The sequence below is a fragment of the Dermacentor silvarum genome, chromosome 11 (assembly GCF_013339745.2).
Source record: "Dermacentor silvarum isolate Dsil-2018 chromosome 11, BIME_Dsil_1.4, whole genome shotgun sequence".
Taxonomy (NCBI): domain Eukaryota; kingdom Metazoa; phylum Arthropoda; class Arachnida; order Ixodida; family Ixodidae; genus Dermacentor; species Dermacentor silvarum.
In genome coordinates, this window is record NC_051164.1 from 100491715 (window position 1) to 100511601 (window position 19887).

The 19887-nt window shown below is 46.2% G+C and overlaps 1 protein-coding gene across 1 annotated transcript in view; it reads right to left on the reverse strand.

Moving 5' to 3' along the window:
- LOC119433713 (uncharacterized) overlaps positions 1-18830 on the reverse strand; it is a 44633-nt gene extending 25803 nt beyond the window's left edge. Inside the window, exons 1-2 of the mRNA XM_037700965.2 lie at positions 18531-18830; positions 2903-2989 (exon numbers count right to left, since the gene is read on the reverse strand). Coding sequence (XP_037556893.1) covers positions 2903-2989; positions 18531-18695 — 252 coding nt within the window. The 5' untranslated portion in view covers positions 18696-18830. The remainder of the gene's footprint in view (positions 1-2902; positions 2990-18530) is intronic.
- Between the last annotated feature and the right edge of the window lie 1057 nt (positions 18831-19887).

Here is a 19887-nt window from a genome sequence, read left to right on the forward strand (position 1 = left end):
CTGAGACGAGAATTTGACAGCGACAGCTACGAAAGTTGATTTCATGCACTTTTCGTCTCATCTGTCACGGCTGTCATCATTTTGACTTGCCACAAAAAGTCGGCAAACAACTGGTCCCCACCAACGACTGCATATCTACACCCATTAAACGTGAGGGTACTAGCCATGAGTCAACTAAGACATATAGGTTTTGTACACATATAAAGGTGCTAAAAATATAAAGTGTGTATATACCTACCAACCCTCCCGGAGTTTCTGAAAACGTTGCGAATTCGGTCTCGATTTACGATTTTACAAATATTGCGCCAAAATGTACAAAAGAGAGTAAATCTGGTTTCGAAAATAAATCTGGTACTGGTTTCGAGCAAGCTTATTCAAGCAAGTTCCCGAAGCAAGCGAAATCGGCAACAGTAAGGTCGCTGAAAAAGTCAGTGGCCTAAAAAGCGACACGGTTGTTTATTAGTCTTTTCCGGTGTTGCTTGTGTGCTTGCGTATAAAGGTAAATCGTCGTTAATAGCAATTTTCTATTCCAGGAAAGGCGTAAGTTCAGGGTACGCTTTAGAGAAAAACAAGTACCCGCCATGGTTGCTCAGTGACTATGGTGTTCTGCTGAGCACGAGGTCGCGGGATCGAATCGCGGCCACGGTGGCTGAATTTCGATGAGGGCGAAATGCGAAAACACCCGTGTGCTTATATTTAGGTGCAGGTTAAAGAACCCCAGGTGGTCCAAATTATTCCGGAGTCGATCCCCCACTATGGCGTGCCTTAGTGGGGGATCGTGGTTTTGGCACGTAAAACCCCATAATGAAATTTTTAAAAGAAAAACAAGTATTACTCCTGGGACACTTTTGTGTTTGGCAGAAGTAATTAGCTCAAGTAAACTTTTAGTTGACGTTAGTAGTTACGATACAGGCTAAAAGCTCCAATATTTGGTTTGATACGGCCTGTACTCCGTAAGGTGCAAATACTAGTCGGACAAAATAAATTAATGAGTACAATCTGTTGCAGAAATGTACATGTATCATGTACAGACATTACAGCACTAAATACATGGCACAGAATGTCTCTGCTAATTAGGAGTAACTGGTAGCTGCTACGGCCTACCGAATGCATATCCTCGTCAGACTCCTTGCAGACTGACTTCAATTATTTGCAAAATTAACTTGGAAGACAGGATGTGGTCCCAGGCGTTGATGGGGGTTTGGGGATCTGCCGTAGTCGGGCGTCGCTCAGAGTGACGTTAGTCTGCGTCGTCGGACCGTCTCGGAAATGGACAGCTGGCCTACGATACCGGGACGTCACACGGAGCCTGTATTAGAGCACTGCACGGGCTCGGGCTTACCCGAAAGCCCGGGCCCGGCCGGGCCGGGCCGGGTAGAGGAGTTTTTTCACGGGCTCGGGCCGGGCTCGGGTTTTTTGACGCGGGCCCGGGCCGGGCTCGGGCTTTCTGCGAGTTATTCTCGGGCTTCGCAACTCTGAAAAACATGTATTTTTCGGTCTCGGGCCGGGTTCGGGCCGGTTTCGAGTCGGGGTCGGGCTCGGGCTTAAGGTAAAGGGGTGGCGGGCCGGGCGGGTAACGTAGATTATTTCCGGACCCGGGCCGGGCCCGGGTCTCGCCTTAATAGTTTTGATCGGGCTCGGGCGGGCCGCCCAATGTAAAAACGGGCCCGGGCCGGGCCCGGGCCGCAAAAATCGGCCCGTGCAGTGCTCTAGCCTGTATACCCATGCCGTAATTCGTATTTTCATCGTGAGAGTGGCTTGTTGACGTTTTGTCGTAAGGTTGAAGGAACGACAAATTGTTCATTTACATTTTTGCAGAAGTCCTAGGAACCGCCTCGTCGTTTCGATCTCGGGACGAACCCCGCCCGATAAGAACGATAAGAGTGTAGAAACTACGACTGAAGTTTCTTCGTCGGTTCTATATTACGATCAGACTGGCATTAGAACCCAAAAATACCTCTTAGAACCATAGCTGATAATGTTGTTTCCTTCTCTTCCCTGCTATAATGTGGACACCAGTAAAATTTGTACTCACTGTGCGTTTATTGTGCCGCGCGTAGTTTGCATATTGTCACGCTATATAGCGCGACAGCAAGGACGGAAGAGGAGGAGGGCGAATTTCGCTTGTCTTTGGAGCGGTTCGGTGTCAGCGCCGCAACCCTTCTACCCTTTTCGTCAATTCGTCTTTAAGTAAACGCACCCCATCGTCAACATATCATTTTATGTTTTACTTATTAGCTAAGAACGTTTAATGTTCGTGCTCGTGCTATGCTAGCTCACTCTTGCACACTCATCGTGCGAGTTCCAAAACTGCTACTTAACTAGTCGGGTACAACTTAAGAAGGCAGGAGAGGCCCCGCCCAGATGACCGAAGTGCGGCAGCCGGTTGTCTCCGCGACTAAAAAATAATCTCCCCTGACGGGACTCGGCCCAGTCGGAAGCGCGGGCTGCCATGTTCTCCGTCGGCGGGGTCACCGGTAGTTCGGCTCATGACGTCAGTTTAGAGTGCGCGCCCATTGGTAGAGGCTTCTTTTTTCTTACTGGGGTTTTACGCGCCAAAACCAGCTCTGATTATGAGGCACGCCGTAGTGGAGGGCTCCGGATTAATTTTGACCACCTGGGCTTCTTTAACGTGCACTACAACGCAAGCACACAGGCTCGTGTGCATCCGCCTTTGAGGGGCAAATGCCGCTGCCTTCTAAAAATATAGAGGGCGCGATTTTCCTGTGTTCTCTGTGTCGGCGTTCGCGCTGTGTTAGGGAAGTGGTTATTCATGTGTTCCCTGCCACATTGATGAAAAGAGTGTACCATGTCCGTCACCAAGGCACGCGAAAGAAATCCGCCTTCGGACGCATCATGCACGACTGGAAGCATCGTTATGCAACAGTTTCGTGCGACTCACCGTTTTTGAAGAGCGCGCCGCCGTCTCTCTGGTTTCGCCCGTCACCGAGGCAGTGTCGGTTAGTTCGCCATCCTCGTAGTCATCAGCCTGTGTCGAAAAAAAAAAAAAAAAAGACTTCCGTGTTTTAGTTGGCCAAGCGAGGCGGAAACGACGACTTCCGGCAGCCACTTCCGCAGGTCGTTTCCTTTTTCGGGCTGCGTACGTGTGCATGTTCTTGTAATGTAATATTGGCCGAGCCCGGACAGCGTTTCTGCGCAAAATTGGGTTGAGTTATTGATCGATGAATCTCTCAAACCACGCTGCTTTTTAATGGAACATTACATAGGAATATTAGGTTTAAACGACATTATATAGAGAAACATTGTCACAAATAAATTGATAAAGCATTATTTAAATACTATATTACTGCTAATTTCGCGTTAAGAGGTTGATTACTGAAAGAGTTATACGAATGTATTATTTTCGTGTTTATTTTTTTTTTCGATTTTCGCGCGTATTTACACCAACGCCACTACGTCAGTATGAAGTCATGGATTTCAAAGTGTTTTCTCGCCTTTGTGCACTTTGTGGCACAGTGAATCCTCTCGAACGACGAAAGCGCATTTTTCGGGTATCGCCAGGATGGTAATTTACTAATAAGCTGAACTTTCTCTTGAGTGTGAGTAAGTTGTATTTGTACGCTGTAGCAAAACCGTCGCGGTACATAGCTCAGTGGTTACGGCGTCGTGGTGCTGAACACGAGATTGTTCTTTTACAATGAACCTGTTAGTCTCTAGTTGTTTTCGTGGCCGCGTGCTAACACAAAAATGTGGGTCAATCCCGGAGACTGCGCAAAGAAGCGGCCGGAAGCGCACAGTGCGCCGCTTCTCCAAACGCATCGCATGACGTCATCAACTGACATGATCACCTGACGAAGTCGTCATCGCGTGACGTAAGTTTGACGTGTGACGTCATCAGATGACATCATCAAGCGATGTCGTCACATGACGACGCTGTTATCACGTAGCGTAACGTTTGACGTGATGTCATGACGCGACCTTTGGTGGGATTGCGTAATCACGTTACGTCATCATGGGCCGATCTCGGAGACGGCGCATAGAAGTGGGAAGCAGCACGGTGTACTGCTTCTGCAAGAGGCATCACATGACGTCATCAGGCGATATCGTGACGTGATGATGTCATCGCGCGACCTTTGGTGTGGTGACGTCGTCACGCGGCGTTTGAGGTGTTGACGTAATCATGTTCCATCATCGTGTCAAACGTGACGTCACCACTTGATCAAATCGGGTTTGGTACCATCGGATGCTAAACACCGGATTTCTTGCTGCATGGGCCATATAATGATTTCGTATTTATAAAGAATGTTGTAGTGGCGGTTTTCCACGGCTTTGATGGACATCTACTTTCGCAGGGCCGGGATATATAATCATTTGCTCTTACTGTCCACTGATGATGGAATATTACCTCGTTAAGAGACCTAAAGGCTGAGTAAATCTTACTGTATGTCAGGTATAAAAATATATGGACTGTGTGTTGCGAGTCCACTTTGCACCGCGACGCTGAATCTGCCGATTGATGCTCTTAGTAGGTGCTGCAGGAACGTGACGAGACGGTTGCTTTCTGAACGTAAATGGAGATGTGCATTTAGCGGTAAAAAGACGTCGGTTACCTAACCGTAAAGAACCACGCACCAACGCAGCCGACAGAGAAAAGGACACGAAACTTCGCTGGGTGGGGCAATCAATCTAGCGAAGTGTCGTGTTCGTTTCTTGGTCTGTGCGTTGGTTTGTTATACGATATGCAGTCATGACGACTCGCCCAGCTTTGCTGTGCTTCTACGGTGACCTTTAGGTTGCGCAAACGTGCAACTTAGTTTACTGTGCACGGTGACAGAGGCACTAAACGGGGTATGGTAACAGAGGGGTTCGCATTGCAAGCGAGATCCTGAAGTGAGCCCTTTGGCTTTGGCGTTGGTAATCAATCTTCACATCTCATTATCTCTCTCGCTTTTTTTTTCCGAGCTTTGTTCTGTCCGCGTGATGCACTCCTCGCGGTTGTAACCCTGCAGGACGAGTCTGTCCCCTCGATTGAGTCCCGACGGTCACGGACACCTGCTGTTTGTGTGCCGTTCCGATCGAGGCGCGTGTTTTGGGCAGCGCTGCTGGCAGCCTTAACGGCAGTCGGCGGCTTTGTCCTAGATCGGAGAGAAGATGCGCTCCGTTTAATCTTCCCAGTAAGAGTAACTCGTAGTTGCCAACTCTCCCTCCCGCCTCGATCTTAGTGGTGGTGGCGTCGCGCTGATATAATAAGCACGAGGTCGTGGGTTCGAACCAGGCAGCGGCGTGATGCGAAAGCGCTCGTATGCTTATATTTAGGTTTACGTTTAAGAATCCCGGGTGGTCAAAATTAATCCGGAATCCCCGGCGTGCCGCATACGGCGTGCTTCAGAATCTTCGACGTGCCTCGTAATCAGATTGTAGTTTTATGGCGCAGAGCTCCAGAACTTGACGTAGAATGCCAAATTTCCCGGATCTCCCGTAAATTTCATGAATTCGGGCTCATCTTGAACGATCTTACGGGTGTTCCTTCAATTTTTACCAAAAATGAATTCTGCTCGCGAAAAAGGTTCGCTCACCGGTGTCCGACTGCATACTCTTGCAAGTCAGTTCTTATTGTAAAAGGGGGATGCCTGCTCGGATCGAGTTTATTCGGACATGTTCCTGGAGCAGCTGATGCCGAGAACAACATTGTTGCTAAAAACGTCACTGTGATATAAAAACAGTGTGTTGCTTGTCGGTTTGTGCTGTCCCAAGTTTTCCGCTGCGTGTGTGTACCGTCTAAGTGTCGTCATCGTCATCAGCCTATATTTATGCTCACTGCAGGACCTGTGATCTCCAATTACTCCTGTCTTGCGCTAGCTGATTCCAGCTAAACCATGGTTAATAACGTGTGTATAGTATCCCACAAGATGTATGTGCTTAGGGCAATCCTTAATACATGTGTGCCACTACCCCCCCCCCCCCCTTTTTTTTTTTTTGGTGTGGTTGTTTTCAAGCTTCTTTTTTATGGTAATAGATACTTGCATATTGGGAGGTATGGTAATTTAATCTTACATGTTTCAGCTCTCTCTCTCCCTAACCAAGTAAGTGTTTGCCGGAGAATCGATCTCATTACAGAGCCGCAGATGCATTAAAAAAATGAAATTGTCACATTTATTTCATCAAACATGCTCATAAATAGGGCATAACAAAGGCAGACACAGTAGCGATTACACGTAAAATAGCAAGTAACAAGCTGCGCCAAACGTTAGCTGAAGAAAGACGAACCTGTTGTGTGAACCAATGTTAACAGCAATGCAAAACTCTAAAAACTAAAGTTCTTGCACTTTTATATAAGTCCACTTTAACTCTAATTGGTTGCAAGTTCCCCATCGGTTAATGACCTCTGGAAAATGGAGCTGTATGGAGGATAACTACGATCGCACAGAATACCTGCAAGTACTCCGTTGTGTTTGGAGTATGAATGCCGCGGATGACTGCACCGAACTAGTTCAGCTAACGGTACAAAGGGCCTCCAGTGTTACAGGTTATTCGGCGCAGTTCTGCGAATGACACCGGTGCGGCGGCGTGTTCGAAAACGTCGCCAACAGTGAAGCTCCTGCCGAGTGGACGGGCCGTACACGTCGTTATACATAAGAGCGGGGTTTTCCTCTCGACATATTTTCTCGAGAAACGTGCAAACACAGACCAACCTTGCGAGGCGGAAAAAAAATGTGACATGGAGTTTGCTCGCGCGGCAGAACCTTGACGGCGTGTTTTGACGTTCGCAGCCGTTTTCGGTTCCTTGTATATTTTCTTTTCTATTTTTTCCCCTTTTCCTGAGCGCGCCCCTTAATAGGACAGACGACTATGCACGAGCAAGGTCAAAGACGGGGTGGGGCGTGTCTGGTTACGTCGACGGTACTAAACGGGCCAGCGCATCCAAACGATGTCTGTGGTAGTCGGGAAGGAATCAACGATGAGTAACGTTTGAGAAGGTTACCTACGGCAGGCGTGACATGGCCGGCTACAGACACAGGAGCCACCTGCATGATATCTAGATCGCATAAAGTCGGTTAGTATATACATCTGGTCTACGCCTGTTCTCTTGAACTACATCTGGAGTTTCCAAAGAATCTCATTCGAACAGTTTTGAGTATATCGAAACCAAGACCCGCATCCGTGGAGAGTTCTTACGCTAGACTTGTTCGTAAGTCAGCTTATCGTGATCTTGAACGTATATCAGCGGAGGCGGTCATACAATGTCAAATAGCACTTAAGCGAACGAAAATCTTCGCCGACTCGGGTCACATAGATTTGCGCACATTTTTAGCAAACTGCGCATGTTATAGACATGCGAATGGTTTCCTCTTTCTGGCTGTTCGAAGAGGCATCGAAACCGTTTCGTTGATTGTGTATCGAGGCAGTTGTGTATGAACTGCCATTGTCACGTGGTAGGAAATACAGTAGGACAGTGATGCCCTAATGACCCAAGGAATTACTGCGACGGTCATTTTTCTGTTCATTGCCAGGAGATGCGGCTTCGGCACTTTAGTGATTGCGCTGTTCTTGTCAAACACAGGCGATAAGAGCGCGCGTAAAATTATGCAAGCACAAGCTATCGTGCAGGCGAAATGGGGAAACATGATTTAGCGCTTCGTACTGTCGACCCGCTTGATACAAGAGAGTGGGTTTTTGGAAGGAGTGGTACGACAGTTTCACCAGGAGTGGCACGTTTGCGCATGGCGTATAAAAGTAAGAATATCCCGAGAATAAATTCCTTTAATTTAGCGCTTCATGGTGCGTGCGTGTCCCCTTTTGTCCTTGTCTACTAGCGCTAAAATGTTATCCAAGTTTTCGATCCTCTTATGACATCTTTTCTATCGTTCACGGTAAACAGATTTGTACCCTTAAGGATACTTAGGTAAATCGGTTTACAGTGTTCAATAGAACTCAAATTACAGTTTTATTTATGAGAAAGACTTTTAGTTCACCTTGGGGCCAACATCTGTTTACCCACTCATGTAAAATGCCGAAATGCGCTCATTAGACAAGTGTGTAACTGATGTCAGTAAAATTTACTGTAATTAGGAGATAAATACTGTAATAAGCAATTATGATTTAGGGCCTCGAATTTTTTAAAACACATTTCTAAGAATCATAAGCTTTAAAAAATTCTCGCGCAGATATTACAAACTTGTAACTGCGACAAAAACCTAAATCGCACTTCTCTAAACTACATGTGAAGAGCATCTGAATTAAACAAATTTGATGCGAGTTCCTTAGGTTTAATTGTTACAATGTCTACGGGGATTTTGCCAAAGCCCTATTCACAAATACTAGTATACTGAAGCGTGGTGTATAATACTTCGATATTTCTTTTGTCCGCTTTAGATGTGTCTTAAGATGGAAATAACATTTGGGATATTTTCTTTTTGCTCAGTTAGAGTTGTACATCTTATGCTTCCATATTTATAATTTTGCAATATTCGAGAATTTTTTGTAAAACAATTACTGGTCTGAATAGTCTACCCCCTACAACCCGAAACTTTAAATATAAATTGAAATGCAACAAACCTCACCATTATTTGCGCAGCGGATGCAGAAAAAGAAAATATATTTCCCGTTCTCCATGTATTTAGATAGAGGGTCCCGAGGTAAATAAGTTGGCGAGTTAATAACTTGAAACGCACACGATGCCATTTCACAACTAAAGCCGCAGTGACGTAGGCGACATTGTCTAGCATATAATTTCCATACAGCTTTCCCAAAAATCAGCCGCGAAAAAAAAGCAAAGCCAACACACATCTCGGAACCTATGTGATAAGGGATCAAGCTTTCGTGAAACGATTAATGAAATGCTTGCGGACTCAGGATCGTGGCTTCTGAGCCAGACGGCCAGCTGAGTCTCTGAGACCGACACAGGCAGACTAGCATGGAGCACCAGCTTTACCGTATAGACTCGTGTAAAGGCAGCACTTTTTTCACACTTTTGACGAGGTGCGACTCTTACACGGGACAGAACCTTTTCGTCAAAAATGGTGCGGCGCAGCCAGCAACATGGGCGCACCCCAGATCCCCGGATGTACCATTGCATCACAGGTGAACTAGAGAGCCTACATGCAAGCGCTGTCTTGCATGTAGGCTACCTAGAGGTGAACGCGCAGCTCTCGCCATCTAGTAGCGGCGCACGGAAGTGCGCAGCGCGCGAAAATTTGCCAATCTGCGCACGCCGCATCGGGGGCGCGATTTTACAATTGCTAGTAGGTACAGCGGGGGCGTGGCACTGTCGGTCCCGTGACTTCCGCATAACACGTGTTGACATGGCAACCGGGGAGACGCAGCGACAAAGCGACCTTGCCGAGCGCAGCTCCTAGATGCCTAGGGACCGAATCGTTTAGGGACTTTTTACAAGGCGCGTTGAATGTATGGCGGTGTCTGGGCCACGCCGCCCGCGCTTTATTATTCTAGCGTTTGTTCTAGCGGCGAAAAGCCGTGCAGTAGTGGTGGTGTGGCATGTAAGCTTTTGAACTAGACGGTCTTAGTAGGGACCGGCCAGTAGTTTGTGCGCAGGCGCCAGTACAAGTGGGTGCGTGAGAGAAAATCTGGGAGCTTTTGCTCCTTGCATATCTGACTTTGCCTAGGTACTACGGCGGAGAACTTCCTTTGCTCGTTTTGTATGTGTTTATCCCAGGCTAGCCGCCATGTGCGTTTGCGTTGACGGCGCCGTGCACATATTTTGCTATTGTGCTCCTACGATGTTTCTGGTGAGTTTGTTGTGTTTTTGTTCCAACGGTAACATAGGAAATCGTGCGATAGTCGCGAGAGGATCATTGAACTTGTGAGATTGAGGACGAATGGGATAACTTTGATTCTAAAGCACTCCGTGCTCATGTATTGGTTATCAGTGCATACTGCACCGTTCAGAAGATTCGCGTGAACGAAAGCACTTGTACGTGTTGAAACACATTTAGCACCCTGTAGGTGGCTCTGTCTGCGCAAGCGGATACTGCTCTCGTTTGTGTCCCGGTGCTGCGGCGGAAGCCGCGGTGCCGGGCGCCGACGCGAAGCGGTGGTCGTTGGGGTGTTGCGGAGCGCAGCGTAGCAACACCCCAAATAAAAAAATACTGCTCTAGTCAGGTATACTGCTGCCTCCCTGATAGTGAGATTATATTTGGATCATCAAAATGGTGATGCGTTTATTTAGGAATAGAATCGATCCCTTAGCAGCCACAGTTGTACAAAAGGACCTAAGGAATTTCTCCGCCGTAGTACCTAGGCAAAGTCAGAATTTAAGGAGCAAAAGCCCCCAGATTTTCTCTCTCGCACCCGCTTGTATTTGCGCCATGCGCACAAAGTCACGGCACCCGCAATGCCAGGCCCCCGCATGTACCTACTAGCAATTGTAAAGTCGCCATCGGGACAGTGAACGCGACTGCTTGTCCGTTGGAAATATTTTTTTTTCTCCTCATTTTGGGCTGCCGTCATCTTCTGGTGTTGCGGCCTTTACACGAGTCTATGCGGTACTTGGGCCGCGTCTGGGTACCAACTACCGCGGCTATCCAGCTCCCCAGAGCGGGCGTCATGATGGTGATGGCCACGATCGATCGATGGCAGCGCGCCCATACGCTAAAAAATTGCCCATTTCATTGCTGCGCGTTTGGCGTAAAGGAAACTCGTACAGGCGCGCATATGCTCGCACGCACCCTTGCTAGGCAGCGTGACGAGGGTGGCGATTTGGGCTTATTAGTTGGCCATCGTGGAATGATATCTCTGCCATATAACGCAGCGAAACACGGACACAAGATGAAAGCGACAGACGGACAGAAGCGCTAACTATCAACAACGAAATTTTAATTCCGGCATCGGTCGTACTTACACACACACAAAACCTGGTGTACAGCGATATCAAACCCTATGATATACATGGCGGCGTGAAAACGATCTTAAAACCGGTACACGTGATAGGCAATGTGACGCATATGGCGATCATCTCGAAGAGCTATAGTTGACGTTGGCACGATAAAAGTGTACCGTACGTGTGATTGCGGCCTAATGCTACATTTCAAGGAAATCATCAGTAGAATTGTAGTATATTGTGTACCTGTTTGATAACCCCAGAGCACGAATAGTTCCCAAGAGTTGAAGCATTCTGAAACATGCGCGATCGAATTTTAACGGGTTCGTGCATAGCCAGTTCTTAGATAATGGTGCCTCGGATGTAAACCTTTTGCTGTGCCTGTGCTGTCCAATTTGGCAATAAAGAAAAAAAAAATAAAAAAAAGCGACTCTGGCAAATTTTTAGAGCATCGGGCTGCCGTTCTGGGAGACCAAGTTCGATACCACTGCTGCCCGTAATTTATAAGTTTTTAAGCATGGAATGATTTTAGCTCCCGTTATCGGCGACCCTCAAATCACCTTGAACGAAAATCCACAGCCGTTATCCGGGCACTCAAACGAGTACATCTGGGCAACCAGTCAAAAGTTAAGAAAATGTGGTCTCTGGCACCCAGCCCTTTGTACAGGAACGCATTACATACGCTAGTTACTGCCCAAGCAAGTTACAAAAAAATTTTTTTTGCTTCCGAGTTCTTTCTAACCTTTGTTCAAAATGTCCCCCAAGCTGCAACGTTTAGTGCGCTGAAGTTTTATTTGCCATTTCCAATAGCGACGTTCAAAAGTTAGGTACAGGGCACCATACAATGCATTGTCATTTGTGGCACTGAGACAGGGTTGCCTGTGCTCTTTTCAACGCCAGCAGTCCGCGAGTTCCGCGGCGGGGGTATTGCGCCGCCTCCTTCAAGAGATGGCGCCACGCTACGTGATCAGGCCGGCAGCGTCCGGCACGGCGCGGATGGCTGTGTGGTGTGTCCTTGCGAACATTCAGCACACCCATTTAAAGATTGTGGCTAGTATCATCTCCCACCAATCTGCTTTGCCGGTAGCCATTTCATGCTTACATCCACTCTCGATGACGGGGGAGCCAGTATTAATTTTTTTAAGTGTTAGCTATTCGGAGGGACAGCAGCAGAACCCAGCAGCCACGTTCAGCAAAATCCGGGGAGGGTACGCGAAGAAGGCTTCGCTTTAAAAGAAATATATGCGTTGGGCAAGCTTTCTCTGCAGCTTTGCCCCCACAGGCTTTATGGGGAGGCGATATACGTGTATACCGCCGATGCATTACGCCACGAGCCTATACAACACCACGATCCTCTAGACCGTCGTCGGAGGGCGTGTGTCACGCTTCAGGCTGCAGCACAATCGGCTATTGTCTACGAGTATGACTCAGCTGCTTACGTGCGGCCGGCCATGGCGCATTTGATCACGCGGCGAAGCGCGCACTTTTCTGCGTGTTAACTCGTCCTGTACCGTTAACCTTTTGCTTTACACTAATGTATGCACATCTATGCGCGTATCTGTTTCCTTTGTGATTTTTATTTAACATTTGCGTCTATCCGCCGTGGTGACTCAGTGGCTATGGAGTTTTCCGCTGCCGTGCGCGAGGACGCGGGTTCGATTCCGTTGGCCGCGGATGCATTTCAGTGGCAGCGGAATGCGAAAGCGCTCGTGTAGAGCTTAGATTTAGGTGCACTTTAACTATGCCCTCAGGTGGCCGAAATATAAGTCTGTTTACAACGCAGCTCATTGTGCATACCTGTCAACTCTAGGATTTCCCGTAACGTTTACGAATTTGGGTCGTTTTACGATGTTACGAATGTTGCGTCGAGTTCATACGGAATTGGAAAAAATTAAATATGTTCGCGAAAAAAAAAAAACTTTGCTGGTGAGAGGACATCATAGATGTACTCTACTTCGAGGCACAAGTTCAGACAATTGCGTTCTTGAAGCAAGCGTTATCGGAAACTTCCAAGTCTCCGTGATCTGAAAACAATGTGCTGCTTGTTAACCTGCGCAGTCACTGGTTGGCTGCTGCTGTGTGTATAAATATAAAATATGAAGTATAAATAATTGTTTATCAGTGAAAAGGCGGTGTGCCCAGGGAAACATTTAAAATATGCTTACTATTTCGAATATTAAACTCTGAATATTATATTCCGAACTTTAAAAAAAATCGCAGCATCCTGCTGACACGGCACGAAAAGGAGGAAGCGGGGAGAGGGCGAACAATAGCCCGCGGGCTCCCCTCCCCTCTTCTACGAATTTTAAAGTTCGCAGGTTGCCAGGTATGTGATTGGCTCTGACCCCATCGACATTTATGCGGATCTTAAAGGCAAGAGGGGCAACCTTTTTTTACCCCTATTCTTGCGCAGTAACCCCAGAAACCTGCTTCTTTTCGAAACGAACAAAGACGAAGGGTAGAGGAGAGGAAGTGTCATGAAAGTATGTTTGATACATCAGGTAGTTTTAGCTTGTCCATAAACTTATTATCGTTTAGGTATTACCGGGCCACCGAAGAAGCGAACGGCAGCAACACATTGAGTGGCTGTACACCAACATTACAGCAACAGCGCTTGTTGCGCTATCTTGTGAGGCAGAGTTTAACCAGAGGGTACACACACATAGCTTATGCGACAGTGGCTTTTACCTTATTCTACTTAACTGCTACTGCATAAGGCGTTGGTAGCGACGTAATTAACTCAACGTGCAGTCCTTTTATGCTCACACGGCAAGAAAAAAAAAATTAAATAAATTAACGCAGTGTAGTTGGACAAAGCGTCACAAGATGTCGTTGCATGCTTTGCTATTTTAGGGTGCCTCGATCCGCGCTAACATCGAGGCACGCATGCTATATCCCTAAACGGAAAGAAAATTACCGTTATTTTTAAGTCGTATGTTTCCTTGTTTTTTTCTTTTTCTTGAGCGTGACACTCTAATGTTGTTTTCTTGCGTCCCGCCCACATCGTTACGCTGCCGCCGCGTGAGGGAGTTGAACCCTCGACCTCGTGATCGGCAGAGGAAAACGCTGTAGCCACTGAGCTATTGCGGTGTAGGTTTTCTTCACGGTGAAGAAAACATACAACTCGAAAAATAACCGGGAGCGCTCCACTACAGGGCCTTTCACGGACCCTTGTGCTGTTTTGGTAGATTCAACTTCAACGATCGATCAAATTGTTTTCCTTTGGTGTCCATTGTACTGCAGAGCGCTGGCGCTATTTATACAAGGATTTACTTCTGCGTGTCTCCTGGTTTGCTGGTATAATATTGGCCAATGTTTACGCATCGGTTAGAGAAGTCCTAAAAAAGACTAAAATTAAATTCAAATTAAGAGTAAACAAAATCTCACATGACACATATCCAGTAATACTGTATATGATCATATGACATTATTGGATATGTGTCATACGTGTCACATTAGATATTTTTTGCTAGGTATGCTATATTGTGTGAGATACTATATGTGAGATACTCTAACTCAATCTAGAAGCTATATCCGTGTTGTACTACTCCAGTCATGACGTCAAATTAGTGGTAAGCACCGAAGTGAGGAAGATGCGCGTCTAGAGGAAAGAACTACGAACACAGGCGCTGAATAGCATATGAATTTTATAGGGCAAAGGAGGTATTCATAAGAACATATATGTTCTTACGAATTCTTTTTTTACGACTACGTCATATTGTGCATGTGAGATTACTTTTTTTTTTTTTAGCAGTTAGTTTTTGCTGCTACATGTAAATGTAGAATGCTCTCTTTCTAAACAGTTGTGATCTGTTCATTATGTACCGTAGCGTTATTATTACGTTTCTATAAACTCGCTTCTGTTTGTGTGTATGGCATCATATAGGCTGCGCAGCTGCTATTTGTGGGGCACCTGTGACTTAGTCAAGCTATCGATCTCAACAGCTTTTCCCTCATGGTTTCCAAATACGTATGTTGCGTATGTAGCGAACAAATTATTATGATTATTAATACGTCGCTGGCACGTGGCAACGTCGGCCTGGTGCAAGAAAACAGCAAAATGAATTCTTGGGCCAAATATATAGTGTTCGAAAACCCTCTCACATTACATTTTTGATGTACGTATGCGCCCTTATAGACCAATAAAATTCAGTTGGTAGTCAGTGTCTGTGTTCGTAGGTCTTTCGTCTAGGCGCACACCTATTTTCTTGTCGCACTCAGGGGTGGAATTCCTGCTCCATTTGCGCCATCCTGCTCCATTTGAATTTCACTGCGTCATACTGCTCCATCGCCCGCCAATTGCGCCAAAAATAAAGCCCTGCGCCGCACTGCGCCATACAGGAAATTTTGCTAGGCCACTTTGGCTAGTTTCGGTTTCCGTTACTAGGCAAGCTCGTCTTCTGTCTGGCTAGCTCCAATTCTGGCTACGATTTGGCTGTAGCCTTTTTTTTTTTTTTTTCAGACGCGGTGATTGGTGAAGTTGGCGGCGACTATCATTGTACGCCTATAGCGCCGGGAAGTTCAAAGCCTGAAAAATGGCCAAATAAGTAAATACTATTCTCCTGGTATTTGGTATAACCGCAACTAAGCGTAGAGTCGCGAATGTGTAAGGGTCGTTTTAGCCAGTGTGTAGCCAGCTATGCGGCTTCGGAAGCGGTCGGAAGCGAGCGGTAAGCCTTTAGGCCTTTTCTCCGCGCTCGGACGTTTTCATTACTTGCCTTCGTCGCGATCGCGAAGTGGGATAAACAGGCGTAGCGGCTCAGCTTGTAGAGTGCGCGTGTAAGAGTTACGGCATTCCAGGGTTGTGGACTCCTATCTAAATTCACGGGAAAGGAGAAATCGTTTTTCTCGGCAGCTACTGCACCAAATATGATGAGATTTGTTGCATACAAAAGATAGTGACTGGTGGGAGGAGATTTTTGATTTGGGCCATAGATATTTTAATAAAAATTGTCGAACATAGCAACTTTTCAGAAAACGAAACTATGTAGTTAACTTTGTAAATCGGTCATGAAAACGGTATCATAATTCCGTAAATTGCATCTAATAGTGCATCTAAAGCAGACAAAATTTATGTATAAACCACTGATCTGCATTATTCCGTTATAATGTGTGACTTTTGCGAAACCCTTGTAAACAATGTAACAACTTCAGGTTAAGATATAAATTGATAAATAAGATTTGTCCGCTTTGGATGTTCTAACGGATGCAGTTTACAGAACTGTGATGTCTTGGTGCAGAGCTACAAATTTGTAAACGTCGTGCTTCTATTTTTTTCGACCTTACCAATTTTTAAAAATTTCTTTGAAAGAAATTCAGGCTTAGTCAAAATTCCGCTTCGAACAGTCACTAGAATTTAAGTTTCTTTCACAAATGAAACACATTTCATTAAAATCGGTCCAGTGCCTAGCACACCAGTGTCCCTTATGTAAATCAAATGGTGCAAGGCGATCGAGCCTCTTTTTGTAACAGTGTTATCAGGTTCAACGTTTTAAGATATGGTACATGCTCCTCTAATGCAAAATAAAGCCTGATATGCCCCTTCTATCTCTTCTGAAATGGTCTTTCAGTTGCTCCCAGCCTGCTCCAAAACAGCAATTTACCTGCTCCCAGGAGTGCTCCAAGACAAACTGTATCAGTTCCACCGCTGCGCACTTCGCCACTTTACATTTTACATTTACATAACTTCGAGAAAATCGTCCAAACCGCTGTACCAAATAGTTCTTGGTCAAACCTCGCGTTACGCCGTTGGTCCGTGCCGCACATTGCTAAACAGTTATTGTATTGGTCGTAGCCACTGTAAACGTATACCTTTTTTTTTTTTTTAAATACTGCCACAGCTGCTACACGGAGTTCACAGACATAGCGAACAGACAGGTCTCTGTTAATGTCCTTCTCTTATTTTTTTTATGTTTTACGTGTTATGGCAGGAAGACGCAGAATCGCTCGGCGCGGAAGCAGGTGCGATCGAGTGCAGAGGCCTAAATTCCGAGACATTTCGCCGCGGCAAGAGTGGAGCGGGTCGCGCTTTTTTTTTTTTTTTTTTTTTTTTTGCAGGTGCGAACATCTGCAAGTGTCTCACGTGTCGCTTCTTTGACAGAAAGCAGTTGGGAGCGCGCCTTTAAACTCTTTCGTGTCCTTGATGTCGCTCTACGTCGAATTCTCTCCGTCACCGTTGATACGTCGTCTGTGTTCGCCGTGAGTGGAGCTCGCTCGACTGGCTCGACTGCGACGCGTCATCGGCGCGACCTTGGAGACGTCGTCGCCTTATACGTACCACGTTTTGTCGAGCATAACGCCACCTGCCCCGTCTCCGCTTCGGAAATCCTCAGCAGAGAGAGAAAGTGTACTAAGAAAGAATGAAGCAAGAATGGAGAGAAATACTGAATAAGAAAGGAAGGAAGGAAGCTAGTAAGGCGAGAGAGAGAGAAAAAAAGGAGCTATAAATGAGAAAGGAGGTATTGGAAGGAGGGGGATATGAAAACAAATTCATGAGGAGGAACAGAGAGAGGGAACAAGAAATTGGGGAATAGGAAAGAAGCAATGGAGGGATCAAGGACGAGAAAGGATCAAGCTAAGAACTAGGGAAGAAAGGGAGGAGTGACGTAGACGAAAGCAGCTATGAGGAATCAAGAGAGGAAGAAGCTTAGGGATGTAGGAAACAAGCATTGAAGGAAGCAAGAAACGGAAAGGAAGCTACAAATTAAAAAAAAAAAGTAGGAAGGAAGCAAGGAGGGAAAGAAAGAAGCCAGAAATTAGAGAAAGAAGGAATCACGAAACGAAGCTCATCGAGAGGGGAGGCATGAAAGAAAGCAAAAAAAGTAGAAGCACGTGAATGTCAGCCCTTCCCTTGAATACCGTTCCGCCCGGTGTTGTGGCGATGTCCTTTAAAAAAAAACTTGGTATCGCACAGAGCAGCATTAACAAAAAACTTATTGTGAGCGTTCATGGCGGATAACGCTTCGCTGATGTCTAAGTTGACACGTGTCAGCACTGTGGGGAAATTTGCTGAGCGTTAACTGGAACAATTGGAATGCTATTTTTGTTTTATTACGCAGTGTTGCGTTAGATTAATTATACCTGGATTCTCTTTAATGTTCGCTATGTAGGATTGAACGTAATAGTTTCAGATATAGAAATGATTGCTTTCGGAATTGGTGGTGGTTTTTGCACTGGCGGAGGGTTCAGCGTTTATTTCTAACTTGTGCGCGCTCATGTCTGATTGTACGCAGCTGCTTTGTAGAGGTTCATTGACCTATAGTCAAGGGGAGCTGTTTATTCAGGTTTTAGCCCATATCCACTTCCAGGATCTTTTCTGGAAGAATAAACGTGAGCATTTCTCAACACAGATTTTAAAGACCCACTTCTCAAAACTGATGCTATAAGCACAGGGCATGAGCTATACGTATGACTTCATTACTCATCGGCTTCAATTTCTCTATTGGGACATGCACCCGAGGGTGAATAATCAACGTTAGTCTACTTTGTTACACGTAACACAACAGTGACGATTGATCGTGCAGCTCATGTCCTTCTCAGGTGATATATCATCACCCCGTGAATACATAGAGAGGGTGTTACTTTTTTTTTTTTTTTGTACTTTGCGGTATTTGGCACAAGGGCTGCTGAGGCCATACTTGTGCCATGTAGGGTTCGGTTTATCACACTGGGAAACGAAAGGCAGGTTAGATGCGAGAAAACGCGCTACACGGCTCGTCATCGGCTCACTCACTGATTCGTCGCAGAGCGGCGTCTGTGGCGGCTGCTCTACGCCGGTACCTGGATCCTGCTGCGCCTCGGCCCACTTCACTGGCTCTACCTTGACGTCTTCTCCGAAAGGCTCGGCAGAGGCGCCTTGTAGCAGCGACGCGACGCTGTTTCGAAGATATGGTAGCATCGATTCCAACTGACCGTTTCAATCGGGTTCAGACGTTGGGGTTTTGAATCCCGCTCGAAAGCCGCCTTCGCGCTGCCGTTGGGCACGCATATGTCGCGGTGAATCACGTGGCTCTTTTTTTTTTCTTCTTTCAAAGCGCGTTGCGACTGCGTTTCGAGCAGATGCGCGCAGCTGCTTTCAGGTTTGTCCTCCTCTTCTTTCTTTTTTTATCGCGCGTCGCCGTATTTGGATCGTCTGTTTTTCTGTGCATTTCTTTTTCGTGTTCGTCTGTTGTTTCGTCTGGAAACATGCGAACGTTATATATACACTAAAAAAAAAAAAAAAAGAGGGGGGGGGGAGGGGGTTGAGCGTGGAATGCATCGTGCATGGTCAGAGCCCGTGACCTGCTTTTATTACCTTTGATCTTATAAAAATATGCGGCTTCATCTGAAGTTTCATCTGAAACTTCACCTGTGTTTCCTGTCCGTCTGTTCCGTTTCGTCTGGAAACAAATGATCAAGCAGACGAAGATGAAGTGGGCCGCATGGAGTTTGTTCGAGAGCGACTGTTTCTTTCCGTTTTTTTTTTTTTTTTTGGCTTGGTTTATGTTTTCCATCCTAATTTTATGTGTTTCGTTTATTAAAGTTTAAATTAAAAAAGATTGGGAAGGCAGGACTATTTGAAGCCTGCTAGCCCGAAATCGCAAGTATACACTGACCAGGCAGGAATAAAGAAGCAGAAGCAAGCGAGAATGCATACGCATAGACAAGCACTACACGCACGAATTCCCCTGTAGCACGGTCCAGTGCCCGGGACAGTTAGCCTTCACACGGGAGTCTGCAAACAGTTTAAAACGCACACACACGCTCACACATAAACCGTGGATTGTGCCGAACGCGTTTGAAAGGTAGTGACCCGCTAAACTTTCTTCTTTTTCGCCGAGTCGTCCGTGCAGAAAAACAACGCGCAGTGCTGCCTGTGGCCATTGTTCCAGCGATGGGGCAACCTGCGGCTCACGTTGCCTAAATTTAGAAAGAGCATGACAGTGTCGAAATGTAGCCGGAGTGCTATTTTCGACCACGTGATTGTACAACTTGTACTTGGACACAATTCTTATGGTTGTATCGAGCGCGCATGCATATATTTTAAGCAGGATTACCGCAGGAACTCCTATCTGCATGGGAACGGAGAAATCGTTTTTTTTTCTTCTTTT